Source organism: Rattus norvegicus, chromosome 5 (genome assembly GCF_021556685.1).
Source record: "Rattus norvegicus strain SHRSP/BbbUtx chromosome 5, alternate assembly SHRSP_T2T, whole genome shotgun sequence".
Lineage (NCBI taxonomy): Eukaryota > Metazoa > Chordata > Mammalia > Rodentia > Muridae > Rattus > Rattus norvegicus.
In genome coordinates, this window is record NC_141538.1 from 68,188,772 (window position 1) to 68,214,297 (window position 25,526).

Genomic DNA, 25,526 nt, shown 5'->3' on the forward strand with positions numbered 1-25,526 from the left:
GTCCCTTTCTCCATTCTAGTGGAAAAGAAAATGCCTTTTAGAGCATGCTTTTATAAGAAGTCTAAGTACACACACACACACACACACACACACACACACACACACACACACACACACTAGCATGCATAGATTAACTTATTCTCAAAAACCCCAGCTAGGTGGCAAGTTGCCCTCCAGTTTCTTTTTCTAAACATGAGAGTGTGTTCTTTAATTTCTGCTCTTCTGGCCCCTGGTCAGGACTGTAGATATTTAGCAGTAGTTTCAAGTATGGTCTGAAAGTTTGTTCAGCCTCACAATTGGTTTGCCCAGGAAATGTATTTTGGAGTCAGCTCTGTGGTCTGCAGCCGTTCAGGGTGCAAGCTGCTTACTGTAGGAGTTCTTCTTTTTGTCAGAGTCCTAGACTCCGTTTGGAGAGCATGTGCCTTTAAGGCAGTGATGCTGAATGGGTCTGTGCTGTCCTTTCTGCTCTGGCTGAGGCAGCGTCTTCCCCAAGCAGTAAGCGCCTTTCTTCTCTCATTTATGTAAGCTCTTTTTATTGGTCTCCTTCCACAGTACTCTACTCATTCTAGACTTTAGGCTTCTGATGTTTTTTTTGTCTTTGTTTACATCTTTTTATTAATAGTTACTGTTTAAAAATTAACTTGTGAGGAGGCTTTCTGTTTTTCCAAAGAGAAAAAAAAATGTGGCAATTATATGACTTTTGTGAAGATGAACTAGAGCTCAAGAGACTAGATAACCTTAGATAACATTTGTTTCCCACCCCTGATAGGATCGATGGTCCTTTTTGGCTTCTGGAGCTTTCGGTGTTTGAGAAGAACGAATGAGTCTGAATATATGAAACATTTCTGGTTCAGGGGCTGTGGTTAAAGAGGTAAAACAGTGGCAAGTGGCATTTAGTGGCAGATGTAAGAGAGAATTTGAACTGGGTTCCAGCATGTCAGAGAATTTAGAAGGGTCCTCTAGATGCTATCTATGAATGCCAGGCTGATAGGAGAACCTTGCTGTCCGCACTTCAGAGTTCTAGGGAATAAATAATGAGTTGTTTAGTTAGTGTGGGAAATAGTGGTCAGAGCAGTGGTCGAGGTCTCCGACATATAAAGTATGGTTATAAATTTACTTGGTGAGCCTTGAGTGAGCCTGTGTCGTATAATCTGACATACCAGATATCAAGGGAAATATAGGAGAGGTCCTCCCTGCCTTCAGAGACCTTATAGTGGAAGGAGTGCGGTTATTCTCCTATAAAACATGTGCAGTGGAAATTCCTGCCTAGTGCATCTGGATCTTCCTCTCCCCCCGTGAATAAGCACTTACTGATCACTAACACTGATTGAATTAAAAAGCAAACAGTACAGTAAGAGCAGTCTAGTAACAAAATTGAATATCACCACTAATTCTAGAATAGTTCATCACCCTGAAAAGAAACCACTTACTGTTGACAGTCATCTGGTCTCCAGAGCCTCTGGTTCCTACTACTTTGCATTATGTCACTGTGGATTTGCATTCTGCATGCTCAAGTGGAATCACACCTTACGAGGTCCAGTCATACAAGGAAGTGCAATCACACCTTATGAGGTCCAGTCATACAAGGAAGTGCAATCACACCTTACGAGGTCTAGTCATACAAGGAAGTGCAATCACACCTTATGAGGTCCAGTCATACAAGGAAGTGCAATCACACCTTACGAGGTCTAGTCATACAAGGAAGTGGAATCACACCTTACGAGGTCCAGTCATACAAGGAAGTGGAATCACACCTTATGAGGTCCAGTCATACAAGGAAGTGGAATCACTCCTTATGAGGTCCAGTCATACAAGGAAGTGGAATCATACCTTATGAGGTCCACTGTTTCCCATTTCTTTTATTTACTATGGTATTTTTTAACATTCATCCTTGTATTAGAACTACATTTTAGGGTTGAATTATATCCTACTGTGTGGCTGTGGTGACATTCTGTGCATCCTGCTTTTCCCATCTCTTGGGTGTACACTGAACGAGTTAGTGGATCACACGCTAACTCATATCTTTTACATTTTGATGAACTGCCAAACCGTGTTCCAAAGTTTCTGTACTCTTTTACATTCTCACCAGCGATGTGTGAGGCTTCCAGTTTCCCCACATGCTTCCCAGAATTTGTGTCTGTCTTTCTGATTTCAACCATCTTAGTGGGTGTGAAACTGAGTCAAGGTGGCCTTGATTTGCCTTTTCCCAAATGACCTAGTGTGAGGTTAAACATCTTTTTCATGTAGTTGTTGGTCATTTGTAAATCTTGTTTGGTGAATGGAAATGTCTCTGTACATATTCTCCTGGCCTTGATTTTTGACATCTCAAGTGAGCCAGTCTCCCTTTATACTCAGGAAGGCTCACAATGCACATTTAGGTGATAAAGCTCTTCCATTAGCTGCATTTTATCTGTATGCTATTTACTTTCCCCGCCTACTAAGAATCAGTCATGTTTACTCTCAAACTTACCTATACCAACGGTACTTCTTAGTATAGGTTAGTAAGCGTTCCTCAGATTGAGAAGTGCAGACATGAGAAGTTATTTTGTGAAGTGCTTAGGAGAGATATGTTGGAAAGAGACAGAGTGAATGGCCTTTGAATGGATTGGATTTGAGATTAAGACTACAGGAACCGTGGGACAACCCCAGCAAGTTCTGGCTTCTTCAGGAAACATTACAAGTGTTTTTCGGAGTCATGCTCTCCTAAAAGGAGCACAGACAACAACACAGGTAACTGGGTTGTTAGTGTGGTTTATTCAGGAAAACAGGGAGCTGCTTTCCACAGAGTCATATACATATACATATACATACACATATACATATACATACATGAACAACAAAGGTCTAAATGAGTCTGAGAAGTGAATGCACGTTTATATACTTTTTTAAAGATTTATTCATTTATTATATATAAGTACACTGTAGCTGTCTTCAGACACACCAGAAGAGGGCATCAGATCTCTTTAGCCACCATGTGGTTGCTGGGAATTGAACTCAGGACCTCTGGAAGAGCAGTCAGTGCTCTTAACCGCTGAGCCATCTCTCCAGCCCACATTTATATACTTAAACTGGCTCACACAAACCTGTATCATTTGTAAACAATTTGTAATCAGCTTACCACCTTTGCTTTTCTTTCTTGTATTGAAGATAGATTTTTTTCAAATACTCTATTCCGATTACAGTTTTCCTTCCCCCCACGCCTTTCCAGTTCCTTCCCACCACTCACTCTTGTGTGCATCAGTAAGGGGGTGGTGGTTGTACAACCCCCCGCCACCCGTACGGAATGCTCGTAAGAAGATGGACAGACAGAGCTAAGGAATGATGGTCCTGATTGGTGGGGATCAGAGTAAGTGATGCTTGAACCAGGTCGTGAGGGATAGGTCACCTGGAAACACCAGGGGCGCTTTTCCCTGGAGCCTTTGCTGTTGTTATTCCTTTTGCCTAGAACCTTCTGGTCCCAGTCTTGTAGCTCCTTACTGTCTTCAAGTGTTCGAAGTAATGCCACCTTCCAGCATGGCTGCCTTCAGGACCTTCTGCAGTCTCTCCTCTCTCACCCCATGGTTCATGCTCTTTTTCTAACTTTATAAGTTGCACATCAAAGGTATTTTTGTCTGCATTGTTCACTTAGATCACATCGTGCCTAGAATGGCACCTGGCCATGGTAAGCTGTCTGTGACATATTTATTTATGGGATGGCATAATGGCCAAAGGAACAGCGCCTCTGAAGAGAATTGGGAGAAGTGTTTCTAGACTTAGAAAAGGCACAGCAATGGGAAACTGAAGGTTTGGCATGTCAGCGGTATTGCCTGTGATGTGTAATAGTGACGCCTGATTTAGGAGACAAAGCTGGGCAACTGTGAGGAGTTACCTAGGTTAGATTCATTGAGATGGGAAGACCTGTCCTAAGGAGGAGTGCATCAATTCCAGGAGGAGAAAGGGAGCTGAATACCAGTCATCATGGTTCTCCACATCCTGACTGGGTGACTACTAGCTCTCTTAAGTTCTTGCTGCCTGGGCACTATGGAACGAACCCTTGAACTATCAGCCAGAATAAACCCTTGCCTTAAGTTGCTCTGTTAGGTATTAGTAACTATTATGCTGCCATAGGTTGTGGTGGGGAAGGTCAGAGAAAGGGAAGGGGAAGATAGGGACAAGTTGCCACCATGTCAGCTGCAGGCATTCACGGATAATCTGGAAGGTTGGCAGTTGTTCTGAAGACTTGGGAGTCTCATTAGAAAGTTCACATTGGCCTCATGGTTTTAGAAAACAAAGCCTGGAACTGGCCAGGCAGAAATGGAGAACTTGACAGTGTGGTGAAAAGACACCGTGGAGACTGAGACGCTTGTTCAGCCGATACAGTGTTTTTACAAGTGGCATTGGTTGTTAACCATCAGTCTCAAGGCCTCACCTCAGAATCTGGATTTCAGCCTTTTCCAGACCTGAAGACTGACAACTTTGAGCCCTCATTTTCACATAGCCACATGAACCAGTGATGACTAAGGCGTGGTCTCTTCACTTTTCCGGTCTGCCAGCAGCTGGCCTGCTTCCTGTATCTTCTGCCTTAGCCCTTGGATCTCTTGTTCTGGAGATCTGTGGGTTGTGGCACACTTAGGGATGAAGGGCCTTGGGGAGACTCGGACAGGCCTTCCCTGCTGTGCACTCCCCCCTCCCCCTCCCATGTGTGACCTTCTGTGTGCTCCGTCCTACTCCCTTCACTTCCAGGCTAGCACCCTCTCTTTACTCTCCCAGAGGAAGGGACCGCTCATCGATGGCCACTACTAGAAGGGCCACTTCACTCAGGATTTTTTCCTCTTCTTGTTCTTAATCCTTATTTTGAACCCACCTCTCTTCTCTGTCTCGGAACTTACTCTACTATCTGCTTATAAGTTCCCCCATGGTATTTTTTTTTTTTTTTGGTTCTTTTTTTCGGAGCTGGAGACCGAACCCAGGGCCTTGTGCTTCCTAGGCAAGCGCTCTACCACTGAGCTAAATCCCCAGCCCCCACCCCCCCATGGTATTTTTAGCCACACTCATTTCCACTGCACTTCCTTCATTTCGTCTTGGCACTTCCTCCTTTTTACACTTTGCCTTTTCTTTTTTTCTTTCTAAATTTGTTGCATTCATTTTTTTTTTTAAATCAGGAGGCATTTATGGTCACATCCCACTTATGGTTATAAAGCACATGAACCCAGGTGTGTTGCTTTGCTTAGTGGTTTTGTGTTATGGTCCGAGAACGTGCTGTATAGATTTTTATGTTTGAGTATATTAAAAGTAGATGGATATTGACATCGCGGTTTGAAAAAAATTTATGAAAGATTTACACTCTAGGGAAAAAAAGGTTCCTCGACTTCTCATTTTCCACAGCGATCCTTATTTTACTAAACTTCTAAAAGCTCTTAATTTCAGAAGAGGGAGTCATGGGAGTGCACCCACATTCTCTAGCTGAGGTCTCCTAAAGTCGCTCTACAGCTGCTCTCACTCAGTGTATTCTCTTCTCTCTCTCTATCTGTCCCTTGTCTCTTCCGTGTGAACCTCGCTCTACCAGACTGGTTCCTCACACAGGGAAGATGCAAGTTACTTTTTGAAGACCTGTTTTATTTGTTTGAATGTGCGGGTGTGTTTGTACACATGTTCGAGGCTGCCCATCAGGTCCAGAAGAGGGTGGGGGATCCCCTGGAGCTGCAGTTAGAGGCGGTTGTAAGCCTCTGGACATGGGAGCTGGGAACTGAATTCTGGTCCTCTGGAAAAGCAGCGTGTTTCTTAACCACTGAGCCATGTCTCCAGCTTCTGTATGTTTAGTGTGTGTGTGTGTGTGTGTGTGTGTGTGTGTGTGTGTTGTATAGTATGGATGTGTCTGTGTGGAGGCCAGCAGTACAAGGGGTGTGTCTTCTTCAGTCACTTTCTGTCTAAGTTTTGAGATGCTTTCACTGAACCTGGAGATGACTGATGAAGCTACGCTGGCTACGCTAGCAAGATCCAGGGATTCACCCATCTTGCTTCTCCAGTGCTGGAAATGCAGATACCCACTTGCACACCAGCTGTACGGGGGTGCTGGGGGATCTGAACCTAGGTCTTCATGTTTCCAAACGCTTTACTGACTAAGCCAGCTCCCTAGCATTCCTGTACATTTAATTTTTATTTTGTCATCTGTTGATAAGACAGTGAAACCTCCAAATATAACACAGGTTTTCAACAGGGGGTTTTGTCATTTTGTTTAGGAAACATACACTAAGCTTTGATAATTTCTTGTACTTTTTGACTTCGTTTATACCTTATACCCCTTTGTAGAGTGTTTTAAAGCCTTTTCTCAAGTTTGTAATATCCAATCATTTCTGGATTTATCTCTTAGTTTTTCAGAGCTGGGATTTGTTTTCCAGCAGGATATGGATCATTCAGCTCTTCCAGGCCTTCAACCCATTCACAGATGATGTCATGATAGATGATGTCATGATGGATGATGTCATGATAGATGATGTCATCGTGATGTATATGCTGCTCCTCATTTTGCGTTTGTGGCACTGGGGATAGTAACGAGGGACCTGAATGGGGATAGTAACGAGAGCGCTGTAGGGAATGATAGTAAAGGGTGCTGTAGGGGAGAGTAACAGGGGTGCTCTATAGGGATATTAACGAGGCCCTGTACGGGGATAGAAATGAGGGTGCTGTACCAGGATAGTAACAAGGTGCTGTAGCGGGATAGTAATGAGGGCGAGGGTGCTGTAGCGGGATAGTAATGAGGGCGAGGGTGCTGTAGGCATGGTGCTCTGAAACTGACTTACTAATGAGGCACTCCATTGCAGCCAAGGCTGGCCTGACTTTACTTCCCTGGCACTGGGATCACAGTGTAGTGCCACTATGCCAAGCTTTCCTTTTCTTTTTTCTTAAATTATACAATGCAGTGATTTTTAATATAAACACAGGTTGTGTAAACATTGCAATCAATTTTGTCTCCCCCCAAAAGAAACTTCCTATCTGTTAGTGTTATGGAGTTTTAGGGGAAAAAAAGCTCTGTTCCAGTAAGGAGATGGGCAGAGGGACCATTAATTGCCTGGCGACACTGGGAAATGTCACAGAGGTTCAGCGAGCCGGGGTATGGCTTTGAGGGGCCAACAGGATCTTTTTTGTTTTATAGCAAAGGGAACAAGGGCCGAAGGTTGGAGGTCAGCCTGAGTGTGATGCCCGTGTGGCCCCGTCCCCCATCTTCCACTTCCTCACCAGTATTTTTCTTTTCCTTTTTCTGTCACAACCAACCAGCTTCACTTAATTTGATATTTGTTGACTTTTATTTTTCCTACATATGAAAATGAATTAATTAATGAATTAAAAAATGTAAATTTCTTTTTAAGTTTGGTGAGGTGGTGACTTCAACCCATTGAAGCCTTTTAAAATACGGGGTTAAAAGCCTTGTAACAGAACTACTTTTATGCATTACTATTAACTCTGTTATTAGCTTCTCTCCAGAGAGAGATAAGGGATTTACGAACTTGGCTTAGTGCTCTCTTGGATTTGAGAATTACGTGGTTGAGGCATAAACTCCTTTCAGTCTATATTTTTTGTTGGTTAGGTAACTTCATATATTGTTAAACTCATTCCTGTTCAGATCTATTTTTTTTTTTAAATAATCCCAGCACTTAAGAGGCAGAGGCAGGTGGATCTCTATGACTTTGAGGATAACCTGCTTGACATAGCAAGTTCTGGATTAGCTGAGACTACATAGGAAGACCCTGTCTCAAAACATTGTTTTCCTCTTTACAGCCGTTAATGCCAAGTTCTCCAGTGCCAATTTTCAGACTGTTCTTACATAGATTTTTTTCTCTGTGGGTGAGTTCTTGGGTTTTGGTTACCTCCTATTCTACTCAGTGTTCTAGACACTAAGGGACCAAATACCAATAGAAATAGAACCAATACCAATGTCTGTATGTCCAGACTTATTAACATTACTAATTATTAATTATTAATTTTTATTAATTATTAATAATTATTAATAAAAATTATTATTTATTTAATGTATATGAATACACTGTAACTGTTTTCTCTTTTCAGACATACCATGTGGTTGCTGGGAATTGAACTCAGGACCTCTGGAAGAGCAGTCAGTGTTCTTAACCACTGAGCCAGCTCTCCAGCTCCCAGATTCATTAACTTTTGAAAAATGTTTGAAGTAGGCTGTGTATTAAGGGCGCTAGGAAAATTCTAAAACATGCATGTAACCAAATGCACATGCAAAGTAAAAATGAGTGTGTGATCATGTGCTATTTTATATCCTGCTTTTCTCTTTTTAATTTTATAGTGGGTCTTTGTCTTTTTAATATTCATTTTATTTGTGTGTATGAATCTGTGTCAGAATGTGTGTGTGTTTGTGTGAGTATGTGTGAGTGTGTGTATGTGTGTGTGGTGTGTGTGTGGTATGTGTGTATATGTATGAGTGTGTGTGGTGTGTGTGTGGTGTGTGTGTGGTGTGTGTGTGGTGTGTGTGGTGTGTGTGTGGTTTGTGTGTGTGTGTGGTGTGTGTGTGATGTGTGTGTGTGTGGTGTGTGTGTGGTGTGTGTGTGGTGTGTGTGTGGTGTGTGTGTGGTGTGTGTATGTGTGTGGTATGTGTGTATATGTATGAGTGTATGTGAGTGTTAGTGTGTGAGTGTGTGTGTGAGTATGTGTGGTGTGTGTGTGTGTGTGAGTGTGTATGTGTGTGAGTGTGTGAGTGTGTGTATGTGTGTGTGTGGTATGTGTGTATATGTATGAGTGTGTGTGAGTGAGTGTGTGTGTGAGTATGTGTGAGTGTGTGTATGTGTGTGTGGTGTGTGTGTGGTGTGTGTGTGGTGTGTGTGTGGTGTGTGTGTGTGGTGTGTGTGGTGTGTGTGTGGTGTGTGTGTGGTGTGTGTATGTGTGTGGTGTGTGTGTGGTGTGTGTGTGTGTGGTGTGTGTGTGGTGTGTGTGGTGTGTGTGTGTGGTATGTGTGTATATGTATGAGTGTGTGTGAGTGTGAGTGTGTGAGTATGTGTGTGAGTATGTGTGGTGTGTGTGTGTGGTGTGTGTATGTGTGTGTGTGTGTGGTGTGTGTGTGGTATGTGTGTGGTATGTGTGTATATGTATGAGTGTGTGTGAGTGTGTGAGTGTGTGTGTGAGTATGTGTGGTGTGTGTGTGTGGTGTGTGTGTGGTGTGTGTATGTGTGTGTGTGTGGTGTGTGTGTGGTATGTGTGTGGTATGTGTGTATATGTATGAGTGTGTGTGAGTGTGTGAGTGTGTGTGTGAGTATGTGTGGTGTGTGTGTGTGGTGTGTGAGTATGTGTGGTGTGTGTGTGGTGTGTGTGTATGTGTGTGTGTGGTGTGTGTAGTGTGTGTGTATGTATGAGTGTGTGTGTGAGTGTGTGTGAGTGTGAGTGTGTGAGTGTGTGTGTGGTGTGTGTGTATGTGTGGGGTGTGTGTGTGTGTGTGTATACAAGGAGGCCAGGAGGGGGTGTCAGGGCCTCTAGAGTTGTCGTTACAGATGATTGGGAGCTGCCTGACACCGGTGCTGGAAGCTGAACTCTGGTCCCCTGCAGGAGCAGTGACTTAACCACTGAGTCATCTCTCCAACCCACGGGTCTTCTTTCACATACTTTTGTAGCTGGGTAACATTTTATCAATAATTTATTTAATTAATTCCTAACAGATGGATGCATAGTTTATTTAATTAATTCCTAACAGATGGATGCTTAGATTGGTGTTTGAAAAGATGAGCATGTTTTGATGCGGAGGCACATGCAAACGGACCAGCTACCGGGAGGACTGGAGGATCACTTGAACCTCAGAATTCCAGGACAGTCCTGGGCAACCCAGCTAGACACTGTGAAAACAAAAACCACAGGAAGAACGGATGTGGAAAAAGTTTTTCAGATGTCGTATATTTTGTTTTTCTATTGTAATTTCCTAGAAAGGAAATTTGTTTGGTGAAAGGATAAAGACAGGATTTTAATATATACGGCCGTGAGAGATTTGCTGGGATGTCCTCATAGCTGGCTCTGTGCTCAGTTTTCTTACCTTTTTCAGCACAGAGGCTAACAGCAATGAAGTGTCTGGCACTATCGGGGCGTCTGCATGTTACCTGCTGCTCTAAGGTCCTTCCATATCTTTAATCCTCATTCATTCCAGCAACATCTGGAGAGGTCCTGTCTCCCTTGTACAGAGTGGCATTGGAGATTTGAACCTGGGGCTTTGTGCTAGCCAGGTAACCTCATTACCATTGCATATGTAGTGGCAGAAGTGTTCTAGACCACGTTTCTAGTCTTTGTGCATATGGGGGCAGGGGGAGCCCTTAATAAGGCTAATGTATCATGTCAGGAAATGTGGAGATTTGTCATCATTATTTTTAACAAGCACCGTAATAGATTCACTTTGTGAATCCGTGAGAGGAAAACTCACAGGTTTGCCAAGTTAGTGTCAGTACTCTGGAAGCAGGAGGGACCATTGCTGTCCTGCATCCTTGGCCAGAAGCTGGTGTTTTTACTACTCAACTTGGGATCTCGGTCTGTTCTCTCATCAGAACCGGCAGCGCGTCCTCCTTGTCACCTTGCCTGGAGCATCCTGACACAGGCATTTTGTACTGAAGGGGAGGCAGCAGGGGAAGGTGCGGGTGTGGAGGACTGACGGGATCTAAGTGTTATTTAGCAAAGCTGGTTTGGCAGTAGCATGCAGAATGGATGACAGGGATACCGGAGGAGGCAGGTAATCATAGAGCACACGTGCAGCTTCTTTCATTTAAATATAACTTGGAGAAGTCGTAGTCATCTCTCGCTATTAAGGCACTTTAATATCAATGTAGGCTGCATTTGCATTGTGGAATGCTAAGTTCATTTTCTCTGCCGTCGTCGCTGTGCCCTGATAGAAGAGAGAGACTGTGATAATGTTAATTCAGCAAACAAGCCGAGGAAAATTTAATTTCTAATTCTTCAGATCTGCCAGAGCATGAAGCCAACAGTTACATCTATTTCTTGGTTTACCCCGACTTTCTCTTTTCAGCCTTGTGTCATTAGAGGTGCCTCTCAGATGGGGCAGGGGTCGAAGTCATGTCTACGGAGGGGCCAGTCTTTGTTGTTTACATGTCCTAGGCATTGTTGCTTTGAACAGGTTATCTCATTGAATCAAAAAGGCCAGGCACGGGAACTTGGCTTTCATTGACCCCCACGCATTGCAGTTTTGTTCATGATGTAGCAAACTGCCTCGGTTTGATTTGAAATCACATTGAGCAACACCCCCACACCCAATCAAATAATAACCAATATAGAAACCTGAAAAGAGGAAAAAGTCATTCATTGTTTGAAGTGAGCAGAAAATGGTCGCTGTCACCGTTTTTAATTCTCCTAACTGGTCTTCCCTGTATGCATATAAAAATATAATTATGTGTGTATACGATATAGGTATAGTTTTGTGTTCTTTTTCATTTAAACATTCACGTAGCCTTTATGAAATATCTGTGTAGTGTATAAAATGAATCTTTAAATCCGTGTATAATATTCCCTGGCTGTACCACAATGTTTTGGGTGGGGAATAGTGTAACTGTTCAACTTTTCCATGTTTTTAGTTTTCAGCATAGATAGGGTCTGTGGGTTGGCCTAGCTGACAGCTGGGCATGTATCCCAGAATATACTTTGAAGGAATGAAACCTATCAGGACCCCGTTGTTTGAATGGCTGTGCTTTTCTGAAAAAGGATGTTTTCCTCAAATACAAGTGACATGTAGACAGTGGTTATAAAGCCGTTGAAATTGTGTTTCTGAAGACAAAGTAACATGTTTGAATATGCCTCGTGAGGAGTCAGCTGGGGCCTCGCCCGGCGATGAATGACAGCTTCCTATGTCGAGGAGGTCTCAGGAAGCCTTCATGGAGAGGGCCATTCCTAGTAGCGCTGTGCAGACTGTGTAAAAGCAAGTGAATCTGGCTTTCGTAAGGCTGTGAAAGACGCACAGGATTTGAAGTCAGTGTGATAGAGAATGATACCAGGGAGCGATCCAGAGATGGACCGCATAATGGACCACCGAAGACAGAATGTTTTCCTATGTGCTATGCAGATCAGTAGGATCTGTGGATCTGATACTTGAGAAAGTTGCTCTAAGTCAGGAATCCCAAAATGATACATAAATGCATGGTATAGTTAGTTTATCTTAAAAATATCTTTAAATGATACTTTGAAAACAGGCACAGAATTTTCCCTGGAGAATGGTTTGTTCTTCATCGAATAAAGCATATTCATAATGTGTTAATTACAAATTCCATTTTTTTCCTCCCTTTGAAAGGAACCTAAAGACCTGTGGATACATAATTGCACGCGTGAGGCCATTTGTTTTTGAAGTAGCTCACCTCTTCCAACTCTCCTAGTTTAGCTTTCAGGGGAACAATGGATTTTCACTTCAATGAAATGTTGAAGCGACATAATTATAGCAATGTGTTTATGGGCTTAGCTAGGTCCGGTGACATCGTCACATAAAAACGGCTCCTCCTGTGGTGGGAGCTGAAGTCTTCCTGGCATTCTGCAGCCTGACAGTAGTCTCGAGGGTTCCTTGTGCCACAGACGTTGGTCTGTAGGCGGCAGAGAATGGCACACCTTGATTGGTCTGGGTAGTTAGGAATGTATTGCCCTGAACTTGACAGTATAGAAAGAAGAAAGGAGCCGGGTATGGTGGCACGAGCCTTTAATCCTAGCACTCGGGAGGCAGAGGCAGGAGGATCTCTGTGAATTCTTAAGGCCAGTCTGGTCTACAAATCAAGTGGGGGGATAGTAAGGGCTACACAGAGAAGCCCTGCCTCGAAAAAACAAAATAGCAGACTACAGTAACAGCAAAGAGGGAGGGAGGGAGGGAAGAAGGGAGGGAGGGAGGGAGGGAGAGAGAGAGAGAGAGAGAGAGAGAGAGAGAGAGAGAGAGAGAGAGAGAATGAGAAGTGGTTGAGGTTGGAGGAGAATAAAGATTATTTTAGAAGTGTAGGGAATCAGCGTCATCTGCTACAGAAGGGTCAAGGAAAGGATTAGAAGGATTAGAGGGTCATTGAGATGGTCAGTGGGTAAAGGTGCTTGTTGACAAGTTTTATGACACGGGAACCCACAGGATGGTTGTCTTCTGACCTCCTCGTGTGTACTGTGTATGCCCTTCCCCCAAATAAATAAATGGGAGAAACAGGGAAGACTTAAAAAAAGCTGTTGTTTGATTAGAATGAGATGTTATTCACTTTAAAGAAAATGCTCTCATAGGGAGGGAAAGGCTTTGGTGTGCCTGAGAGGTTGAGGAAACCGCTGTTACTGGACATTAAGGCGTCAGAACATGTAGGACCTCTACTCTGAGCCTTAGCTTTCTATAACTTTGTGTGTAGGCCCCTCTTCTGAAATAGAAAACGATTCTGGTAATATTTTAGGCTCTCGGAGGGTACTGCTTATGTGATTGTGTTGCAGTCTTCCTTGTGACCCGAGACATGCACGGATCCTCAGGATAGCCGTGGATGTGGCCCAGCATGGTTTATAGATGACATCCTGTCCCAGAGCTGAAGGCTTGGACACCCCTGTTAGAGAAGAATGAAGTGCAAAGCCATTGATTTCATTTTCACAGTGGTTTTCAATTGGGAGCGATCTTGTCTCCCCAGGGGACGTTTGGTAAAGTCTGAAGGCATTTTGCTTGTCACAGCTAGGGAGTAGAGACCAGAAATGTCACTCAACACTGGCACTGCTCAAGATGATCAATAATCTTCCCCCAAATATCTAGCCCAGATTGAGAAGCCCCAGGTTCTCTGGTCACATCGAGGAATTTACTCTCTTTGGTTCTCCCGGAGTGCCAGCCAAACAGGACCGTTCCCCTGTGTGCCTGAAAAGTGGTAGCAAAGCCACAGCATCAGGCGGGCTGCTGAGTTCTGGTTTGAACTGGAACCTCCAGTGTGCTCTGGCAATATTTGTTCCTCCTAAGCAGGGTTCTTGGCCCATCCTGTGCTTTGTCTTCCAGCCTTGAAGAGCGATGGCATCAGAGACAGGTTTTACAATCTGAGAACTGGATGATTAGAAGATAGGCAGCCGGAGCGAACTATTTTTATTTTGAGCCACTCTCTGAGTGCTTTGTGTGTGTGAGTGTGTGTGTATAGTATTTTTTATTTGGAGAGATTATCTTTTGAGAGCATCCATTTTGCTGAGCTTCGATTTTGGGCTCAAAGGAAGGCAGGTGTGTAATCATCTTCATCTCTGACAGGTAGGGAGTGCCGTCTTCTCAAGGACGTGCAGAGTCCTCTGTTGAGTTTGAGCTAAGTCTTTGGTTGCCACGCCAGTTAGGAAGTACAGAACCCGGAACTCGTGGTGCTTTTGACAAATGCAGAAATGTATGAGGAAGCACAAAAGGTGTAAGCCTTCTGCTCAAAAATGTTTGTCTTAATATGTTACCGGGATAATAGTTAATGGTTTGCGTCTGTGACCTGGCTTATGTGAAGAGCGCTTGATTTTTAAAATATGTAGTCATTTGCTTATTTTTTTTAAAAACAGTAATGGAAAGGCATGGACACAGTGTGGTGTGGTGGTCCCACGATTCTTGACACCTGTCTCTTTGCTGACATCTTGAGCTGATGGCTTCCTTTCATCTTTATGTGTGTCTGGTGGCAGCTCATAACTGTAGACAACAGGATCTTCTTAGGGTCTGAAGCTTAGAATTTGAAGTATTTGGAACTGGACCTGCTATACATTTTTATTGACTAGTTATAGAAAAAAAAAGGCCCATACCAAGGATTCTTGAAAGGTAAATATATATTTTTAATGAGGGAAGGAAGGGCAAGCAAAAATCAGGAGAGGAGAGCCAAGACCTTACAACCCTGGCTACCACTTAGATCCCATCTTCCGTAGGTGGGTTTGTAGAACAGAACCGTATTGGCTGTCTTGTTTTAAGTGCAAAATTTTGCCGTGACCTTGAGACCTAGTTAAGACAAAGAATAACTATAACCCACAGGTATCTAAACGGTTCTTACCCTAACCCATGACTTGGTGCTTCCGAGTGTTGATTCATGTAAGAATTGTTGACTCAGTTCTCCAGTTGCCAGCTCTTAGAAGTGGCATAGCGTGGGCACCCTTGCAGAGTGTGCAAGCAGATGGCTTGGGGAGGCCAGTGAGATACCACTAGGTAGCTGTCACTAGACATTGGAGTCCTTTGACTTGGTCCAGGAACCCTGCTTTGAAAACCAGGGATAGTGGGTTGCTGGGGAAGTGGGTCCAATGGCAGGACCTACCTCCTCATGATGTCGAGTGCAAGAGACCTCTTGTACTTTTCTTAAGAGTTAATCAGTCCCTCACTGCAGTCAGCCAGAGGGTAGCTTTGGCTCTGGCTCCTCCACGTACATGACATGACTATACTCAGATGGTTTCTAAGACGGACATTTGTTTACTGTTCGAATACGTGCGTTTGCTGTGGCTCCAGGTCCCAGTGGGAAGAAAGGAGAATGCGCCCAATGATTCTTACCCAGTTACACTTGACTCAGCACTAACCCGGAAGCCGTGGTTGGTTTCCGAGGAAGTTGCTGCTTCCAGTGCAGGGCTGACGGCCTTGGGGCAGAAACGCGTTTGGTGCATGACTTTGCTTTCTGTGGTAACTTTAATCGACTTGATCATTTGAAAGTTTCAACAGGAGAGGAAAATTCAATCTCCCTAATTTTGTGCTCATAAATGTTCCATACCTACCTATTGTGTGAAATTGATGTTACTTTGATTATTCTTTGTAACTAAAATTGTTTTCCCGGAATAAATACTGATGATGTAAACTTTGTTATTTGTTAGCCTTAAAATTGAGTTACTCACCAGACAAGAGTCTAAATTACCAAGACATTCACAACATTATCTAGTGTTTAGCAGAGCCCTAATGGAAAAAAAAAACCCATAGTTTCATCTTTGGAAATCGTCTTAAAACGTAGTAGCATTTTGAGGTTCTTTTCTGGTAAAGTTCCTTTTAGGGATACAGCTTAAGATTCTCTTTGGAGTATTCTGAACACGTTGACAGGATCTTGCTTTTTTGTTTTTATTTTATTTTTTTTAAAGATGTGTGTGTGTGTGTGTGTGTGTGTGTGTGTGTGTGTGTGTGTGTGTGTGTCTGTCTGTCTGTCTGTCTGTCTGTGCTGGTGCCTTCATGTGAAAGCCAGAAAAGGGTGTTGATGACTTCTCTCGATTTCCAAATATCCCTTTGAGGGTCTTTTCCTCAGCCAAGGGTTTACATTTTTCTCAGTAGGCTGGAAGCCAGCAAGCCCTTAGAGAGCCTCCTGTCTGGGGTTACGGGTGTAGTAAGATGCCTGGCTTATTGTGTAGGCGCTGGGATGTGAACTCTGGTCTTCACGTTTGTGTAGCGGGTGCTTTTCACGTTGGAGCCTTCTCTCTGGCACCCATCCCTTTTTTATATAGTCTAGTTACATACCAGTGAACAAGATGCCTAGCACGTTAGATTTGCACTGTTATTAATCTGTCTATGTTGTGGGGTAAGTGTCCGTCTGTTGTGAGTGTGTGTGTGGTGTATGTGTATGGTTGTCTATACATAGGAAACAAAGTTTTCCTCTCTTGCAGAATTAAATCTGAGTGTGTGTGTGTGTGTGTGTGTGTGTGTGTGTGTGTGTGTACACATGAAACAATGTTTTCCTCTCTTGCAGAATTAAATCTGAGAGAATCTGACATCCGAGCGTGTGATGAATCATCGTGTAAGTATGGAGGTGTCTGCAAAGAAGACGGAGATGGTTTGAAATGCGCATGCCAGTTTCAGGTGAGAAAACCAAAATTAACTTAATTTTACCACCACCCCCATTTTATAATCCGATGTTTCTCAAGTAAAAAGCGCGGCCCCTTGAGCTCTGAAGGGATTTAGCGCACAGCCACTGGTTCTTTCTTACCAGGCGAAGTTCTGTTCTTTGTGCTTTCTGTGGTTCATTTCAGAAATTAAAGAGGCCATGATAGAAGCACATGTGTGGGGAAGTGTTAAATAGCCAAGCTTTGCCGTGGTGGGGAAAGCCGAGGGGCCCCGGGAGAGACTCTTAGTTAACAGGCTGACATGATTTTCCCTTTTTCCTGTTAACCTGGCTTTCCTCCTCCCCTACTGTACCTTGTGAGGACCAGGATGCGTTAGAGTCTCAGCACGAACAGGATCAGAGATGAGCTGGAAATTAGAGCCACAACTCAAAAAGAGTGTGGCGCCTGAGAATTTCCAAGAGGGTTTAGTTGTGCTGTTACTGTCTGAAAAGCAAGGAGAGGTGGAGGTCACTCTCAATTGCTCCTGTTTGTCTGTTTGTTTAAAAATTATCTTTCGATCATAATCTAGCTGTAGCTGGCCTCTCAGAATCGGACGTGAGGTGTGGAAAGAGCTTGTCTAGTTTTTCACTTACGGTCTTGCTGCCATTTGGAATTATGAGGAGAGGAAGAGGTTCAGAAGCCAGGCATTGGGTTTCTCAGCTGAGTTAGTGTCTCTGGCAACCCAGTGACCTCAGGCAAATATATGTCCTCAAGAATGATTTCCTCACCAGTACCCCGTCTGAACAAAGGCAAGATGCCGTGAGAACACAGAGGACAAGAGCACTTGTGTTTGACACTTCCTTGAGCACTATAAACCATTGTGGTGTTTATCTCCATTATAAGGAATAGAGACTCCAATTGAAGTAACCGGCACGGCTAGCTAGGTACATGGCTACCGCCCGCCCACGGGGACGGGTAGCTAGCTACACTGTGATTAGCCGCCCCCGGGGACGGGTGGTAAGGTACACTGCTGCTGACCACTGGAGCTAGGGTCAAAGAGACTTTTCATTCCTTTATACAGAGCTGTATTTCTGTAAGACGGGCTCCACAATGGCCACTTTCTTCCAAAGCTGGGTGCTTTGGCTGGTTTCACACCCTTGCTACCCATTGGCTGGGGGAGATCAGTTCCTTCTGTGCCTGCCTTTCCATGGACCTCTTTGATTTCTCTGGAGCTGATTTTATATTCTGCTTCCCTATGAATTTTTTTTTTTTTTTTTTTTTTGGTGAGCCCTTGAGATTTTTTTTCAAGACTATTTTTTTTAAGTAGCCTTTTCAGTGTCCTCCAACAGCTTTAAAAAAATTATCTTTTCATGATTTGCCTTAAATCATTTGGTTCTTAACCCGTGGCAAAGCAGGAAGAGAAATGTAAGGGAGGGAGTGAGGTCAGAAGGTGCTCCTCCAAGCTAGTTGAATGCAGTGTCTCAGGCTGGATGCAGAAGGTGTTTAAACACGGGCTCCTTGCCTTGCAGGGCAGGCTGCCGAAAGGCTTACAGTAGGGTTTGTTCCTTCTGCCAAGGAATCTCTCCTTTGATTACTCTGCTGCCTTCCTATGATATTATGGATCTGTTCACAGAACCTAAATTATTGGCAGCTTAAAAACAGCTTGATATGTGCATTAGGCCCAGCTCTCTGCTGTGTAAATCTTAGGAGCGCTAATCAAATTGCTTGAGAGATGGCTTATAATTCTGCGTGCTTTCAGAGCCGACACACGCTTCTGGAGCGTGATTTAGGTCCCATCTTCCCAGAAGGTAGAATTGTGTGTAACTGCAAGTCTTGTTAGTTGGTTCATGAAAGCCATTATCCTGCTAGTTACATAAACAAAGGCGCCCACTAATTATACGCGTACAAAAATTATTAGTGCTGCGTCTTTCCCTTAAAACTTAGTGTCTCTGGTGTCTGTTCTTACTAGCTCCCATGGCCTCTCGCTCTTACTAGACCTTTGTATAGGAGTTTTCCACAGACATGACCGTGTGAGGGCAGTGGAGAAAGAGATTAATGAGGAATTAGCTTATTTGATTGCAGAGGGTGAGGAGTCCCACAATCTGTTAAGGGCCAAAGACCCAGGGAACGGAGTGGTACAAGCCCCTGTTGGAAGCTAATGGCTGAAGGCCAGTATCTCAGTACAGTATTTCAGAGGGAAGCTTTCCCTCCGCCATTTTGTTCTATTTGGTTCCTCAACAAATTGGATAATGCGCATCACCCTGGGGAGGACGGCCTGCTTTACTTGGTTCACTGACTCCACCGCTAATTTCATTTGGAAATGCCCTCACGGATTCATCCAGAAATAACTTTTAATCTGGATACCCAAAGGCCTAGTCAAGTTGCCACATGAAATTAACCATCACAGCTATGTTACTCCTACTTTTCCTTGCTGTGACAAAACACCGGTGCAAAACAGCTACACGGGGGAAAGGCTTATTTTATTTTGCTGTACATTGTCAGAGGTTCCGTCCTTCATGGTGTGACAGAGTAGAGCAGTTCACATCATGATGTCCAGGAAGTGGAGGAAGAACCAGTGCTTGTGGGTGTTGCTTCCTGTCTTGCTCTCTTCTGCCCTGCTCCCCCTGCCCCAGGTCTGTTGGGTGGTACTACCAATATTCAGGGATGACCCTTGAATTAATCCTCTTAAAGACACATCCAGACATCTGCTTTATTACGCTTCTAGGTACCTATCCGTCAGTCAGTCAAGTTGACAATCAAGATGAACCATCCCGGGAATCTTAGTTTCTTATTTTGTTGTGATCCAAACAGTTCCTGGCACATAGTGGGTATACAGCAAGTGAGTGAATGGCTACAGTTCCAGAGTTGTTTAGTGCTGTATCTTTCAAACAGCTTCCTATAGCTGGCAGTATCATCACAGTCACAAGTAATATCCCTCATCAAAGGTGGCCGACTAGAGGTTAGGGATAGTGTCCAGGGTCAGTTGTAAAGCTGCCCAGATCTCTTTGTAAGGATATGGGGAGGCTCCGGAGAGAGACCTTAGAAACAGGATGATGGAGACGACAGGTCTACGTCCTCACCTCAGGTTCACTCTGAGGTATGTGCTTCTGACCAATTGCAGGGACGTAAGGACCCTTGCTCACCAGTGACTTATGGGTGAGATTCTGAATAATGTGTGTGTGGTGTCTAAAGTACATTACTTGGGAGCAACTGTGACTCCTCTTGCTCTCAGTAGCTGTGCTCCTACACAAGAACTCAAGACTTAGAAATGACAGTCATATATGCTATAGCAGTGATAGGTCATATTTAGTAAGGATTTGCTGCGGCTGAATAGAAACACCTTATTTAGTCCTTGTAGTGACATTATTGGGGAGGATCTATGACAGCTAGCTTTAGACAGGTGGGGAAAGAGGTACTGACTTCACACGGGCGATGGGCCAGAACCCTGGCGCTGATATTATCATGGGATTCATTGATGTTAGAATATTTAAGTCCATAGGACATTTAAAATTGCTGCTTATTGCTTACTGGGATATTGTTTTATAAATGTTAAGATCTCCAGTCCTATCAAACTCAAAACTCTTTCAATCACCAATAACCTATGCTCTATTTCTTTATCACCTTTAAGTGAATTTCACAGTGTAGCCTACAAAACACAAGATTAAAGAAATGAATTGTGGTACATAATTTTAATATAAAAGAAAAATAAAGGTCATTTATGATATAAATATTTCATAACTTATGTGCTTTGGAATGATCATGGTAGAAGACAATATAGTACCCAGGCATTTATGTCTGCTTATAATGAAGTTGGATTAAAAATATTCATAAGCAGTTTCATATACAAAGCTCTCCAAATAAAAATTTAATTTCAATAAAAGTTTGTGTAAGATTTTGCTGATATTGAATATATGGTGAAGTCAGTTTGGTTTAAAATATTTTGTTAGTTAGTGGTTGCTGAGCCATGCTAATTTGCCACATTTATACTTCAGACACCGAGAACTGACCACGTAAAAAAGAAGGTAATAGTGAAAGTGCATCTTGTTGATTGCAGAAAATTTGAGATATACAGAAAATTAAAGATATAATATGAAAAATATATTGACACTTTCTTCTAGAATTTATGCACGTTTTCTAAATTAGACTCTGAATGTGATCTATTTTCTTGCTATATTTTATTTATTTTTTTTGCATTCACTGTCATGGATAAATAACACTTTTAAAAGAGGGTAGGGTGTACATGAAGGCACATGCCTGTAATTAATCCCTGCACTGGGAAGGCGAATTCAGATAGGTGAGAGTTCCTTGTTAGTCTGGACCACAGTGAATCCCCTACCACTAATTCTCATTTTCAGTATACAACCCTGATTGCTAATGAAAGTCAATTACTTTTATATATTAGTTGCCTGTTTCTAATTTTCCTGTAAATACTTTGACCCATTCTAGAAGAACGTCTGCACTATTCTTATTTACGTAATGAAGATCGCTTGTATCATATTAAAATATTTCCCCCAGATTTTGAAACTTCACTTGTGCTATTTTCAAAAACTATTCATTTTAAAACTCCTAAAATTACGTGTATGCACATGTGTCTCTGTGTGGGTATGTGCAAATACCCATGGAACCCAGAAGATATTGGAGTGATCAGATTTGCAGGTGGTTGTGAGCCGTCAAATGTCAGTGGCTGGACTCACATGCAGTTGTGAGCCTCTCAGTGTGGGTGCTGGGAGCTGAACTCTGGTCCTCTGCAAGAGCAGAACACGCTCTTAACTGCCGATCCATCTCTCCAGCCCCCATTTGTGCTGTTTTTGACGTGTTCTAAAGTTCCTTAAGCGTGTCGAGCCAGTGTCATCTTTCGAATCTCACGACTGCTTATCTTTATCTGCCTGGTTCCTGTTTGTCCTTCAGTGCTCAGTTTGAATCCCACTTTCTCTGACTGGCGAGGCTCTCTCTAGGCTCCCTTGCTGGTATTACTGGGCATCTTGCATCCTACTTTCTGCCTGATGGATTGATTTGGAACACAATTTGGCTTTGCAATTTTTCCTCTATTCTAAGGGGATAATAAATAAGATCTCTGAGTACAGAGACTGTGTTGATTTCTTTGTGTCTCCTCTGTTCCTTCCCTGGGGACTTTCCTACTAGAGGTATTGAGTAAATGAATTTTTTTTTCTTTTTTTCGGAGCTGGGGACCGAACCCAGGGCCTTGTGCTCGCTAGGCAAGCGCTCTACCGCTGAGCTAAATCCCCAACCCCGAGTAAATGAATTTTAATGATAACGTGACACCACCTGAGTAGCTCTTTATAAGCATTGTCATGACTTTCTTCTTAATGTTTCTATGGCTTTTCTTAGCAGATAAAGTAGATTGCACAGGGATCTCCAGGTTCACTCAAGGGTAGGTGGTGGTTATTTTCATTATGAACGTGAGAAGATGGCAGGAGGAAGGCACAGGTCTTCATTGTTAAAGTAAACACAGGGACAACCTGTTCTAGCAGTGGAAGAATGTCATAATACTATGCCTTTGTGTTGACGAGTGTGAGCTATGCCATTAATATTCATGTCCTGTTCTGAGAGTGTATTTTTGTTTTTCTTTGCAGTGCCATACAAATTACATTCCTGTCTGTGGATCAAACGGGGACACTTACCAGAATGAGTGTTTTCTCAGGAGGGCTGCTTGCAAGCACCAGAAAGACATAACAGTGGTGGCACGTGGACCTTGCTACTCTGGTATGTGTGATGTTGGAAATGGTTCTGCCATATATTCTGAAAATAACATTTAGCCAGAAGCGTTTGGCTTGCATTGCTGCAGGGACTGGTAGTGACTGAGAGGGCTTTATTCATGGTTTATGTTACTGCTTCTTAATTTGACGTGATTTTTGTATTGACTGTATGCCTGTTGAGTGTTTTATGAGGGAACTTCATATATCCTTTGCTTGATACAATTTGGAGTTGGGAACTGGCATAAGATAGTGTCTGTCTGTCTGTCTGTCTATCTATCTATCTATCTATCTATCTATCTATCTATCTATCTATCTGATTGTCTCTAGAAATCCTCTATGAACACTTTCCAAGTGTTTTGCTCTTTTCCACCACCACCTAAAGCCATCTTTTTTTTTTTTTTTTTTTTTTTTTTTGGTTCTTTTTTTTGGAGCTGGGGACTGAACCCAGGGCCTTGTGCTTCCTAGGCAAGCGCTCTACCACTGAGCTAAATCCCCAACCCCCACCTAAAGCCATCTTAATTACCCTCTCCTTTCTCCTTGTATTGGTGGTGGTTGCTTCCAGGAAGCTTGATGCGAGTGCTTACTTGTGTTTAAGTGTGAGGGTGTAGGTGCGGGTTAGGTACTGTAACTAGAGTTACTGTGTAGAGACCAGTGAAAAGACAGAGGCTGGTGGAGTCTCCATTGCCTTGCTTTTTGTAGTACATAGGGTGTTTAATGCTCTCCCTCTTGTTATGTGGAGGTTTTAGGGCCAACTGTAAGTTAGTGGGCATAGTCCCCAACACTGCTCTTACGTTACCAGTTAGAGTGCAGGAAGTTCCCCAAACTGTTCTCAGATATAATTTTCTAGAAGGGCTCATAAAACTCTAAAAGGTATAATAGTTATGATTTATTGCATGGAAAAGATATATTTAAAACTGACCAAAGCAGAGATGCATAGGGCAGATTCTGGGAGAGGTCTAAACATGGAAGGTCTTGCTGTCCTCTCCAAAGAGTCACGGACAGTGTTACTTCCTCATGGAGTACTGTCAACCGAGAAAGCTGAGCTCAAGCGCTGGGTTTTATCACAGCTTCGTTACCTAAGGGGGTTGCCGCTGATCTTAGACTATAGCTTCTCTAACGACATTTGACCCAGAGCTTTCAGTTTAAATCCCATGACTGATCCTTTTTTTTTTTTTCATTTCTTTAGTGTGTCTGAGTGTGTGATATTTGCATGTATGTATTCAGGTACACTCCTCTATATGTGGATGTATGACAAACCAGAGGAGACATCTGCTACCTTCCTTTATTACTACTTTATTTTTGTATATGAGTGTTTCGCCTGCTTGTGCCACATCTGTGCAGAGCCCTAGGATGTCAGAAGAGGGTGTTGAGTTAATCTTTTGGAACTAGAGTTGTGGGTGCTGGGAAATAAACCCAGGTTCTCTGTAAGGCAGCAAATGCTCTTAACCACTGGGTCAACCTCCAGCCTCTAATGGTTATCTCTTGGGGATAAGGTCTCAGTGCATCTGAAAGCACTGTTGTATAGTTAGAATGGCTGGCCAGGAGGCTCCCAGGAGCTGTCTCCGCCTGCCCAGTACTGGTGTTACTGGAGTATGCTGCCACATCAGGCTTTTTACACTGACACTGGGAGCCCAAACTCATGGTCTCAGTCTTGTTCTTGCTAATGTGCCCTCATAATGTGAGATGTGGCTGGCCCACTCTCCATTTCTGATGTAGAACTTGCTCCCAACGGACACTCCTATCAGGTTCGCTAAAAGTGACTGCCCAGAAGCATAGGTTAAATAAATATCAGACAAATTTTTACTGTATACAAGATAATTAGGTCTGAGGGAAAGTATTGCACTCTTGGGCTGTCATGGGATGTCCTCATATAGTTCTCTAAGCACATTGTGCTTCACAGGCTCTATGTGAAGTTTTGGGGACTCTTTCTGATGCCACCTTGATCATTTATTAGGAGCGTGTGTGTAAGACACCAAGTGCTTTGATAAGCAGTGAGTGTTAGACGGGAGGTAGAGTGGCAGGTTGCAAACAACCCTGAAACTAGGAAGCCTCACATAAAAGTCGTCCCAGCTCTTAGTTACCATGTGACCTTGTGCAGGCCGCTATGGCTCTGTGAACTCCATTTCTCTAGATCATTACATGAATATCCACCTCTGGGCTGGGTAAGCTCAGGAGTACCGAGGCAGTGAGGTACCTACCGTATTGTCTTTGTTGCTGACCCGGCCAGTGTTTTCATGTCTTTTGGTCTTCAGACGTGTCTATTCTGAGAGTTGAAACATTTTCTCTTTCAATTACTCAGAGAAATCCTATCTTAGGCTTTACTCTGAAGTCCTTCTTCCATGACCTCTCTAGGAAGTTTGTTTCATCTTCAGGTAGCACGCCGCCGCATTTCACCCACCTGTTCTGCTTGCCTACAGCCCCGTAAGTGCTTTCTCAGCCAGGAAGCTGTGTGTCCTGTCTAGAGAAGCAAAACACCTTCTCAGGGCTGGGATGGACTCACGGGTGTGTGTACCATCAATATGATTCTAATAAGGAAAATTACTGTATTGTCAGGGTATTTACAGTTTTAAATTTTTATTTAGGAATTCAAGATTTATTTATTTTATGTATGTAAGTACACTGTTGCTGTCTTCAGACACACCAGAAGAGGGCATCGGATCTCTTTACAGATGGTTGTGAGCCACCATGTGGTTGCTGGGAATTGAACTCAGGACTTCTGGAAGAGCAGTCAGTGCTCTTAACCACTGAGCCATCTCTCCAGCCCCCGTGTTTAGGAATTCTTAATAACCAAGGAAGGAAGTGTGAGGTTTTTTAATACCCATTAAAAGTGGACACAGCTTGAAAAAAAGACTTAATATGTGTCCAATCAACAGACATGGAATAAAATGGAGAAGAGTTGGTTTCCCTAAGAAAATACGGTCATAAGATTTTACAAATTCAATTCCCGTTCTCCTCTTCCGTTCCTCCAAGCTTCACCTCTTTCCTTTCAGGAGAAAGCCTTATACGACTGCTTAAGTCAGAACTGAATGCAAGTGGATGTAACTTTGCACCCGATGCCTGTGCACTCGTCGATGCCTGCGCTGTCTGCTTTCTGACCCCCCCCCGCTGTCTCGTGTC

The 25,526-nt window shown here is 43.3% G+C and overlaps 1 protein-coding gene across 2 annotated transcripts in view; it reads left to right on the forward strand.

Annotated features, from left to right (window-relative positions):
- The window catches only part of Tmeff1 (transmembrane protein with EGF-like and two follistatin-like domains 1), an 85,825-nt gene that overhangs the window by 3,383 nt on the left and 56,916 nt on the right, over positions 1-25,526 (forward strand). For both annotated transcript variants that reach the window (NM_001429960.1, NM_023020.3), the window contains 2 exon segments: positions 16,620-16,729; positions 22,287-22,416. In NM_001429960.1, the coding sequence (NP_001416889.1) occupies positions 16,620-16,729; positions 22,287-22,416 (240 nt within the window).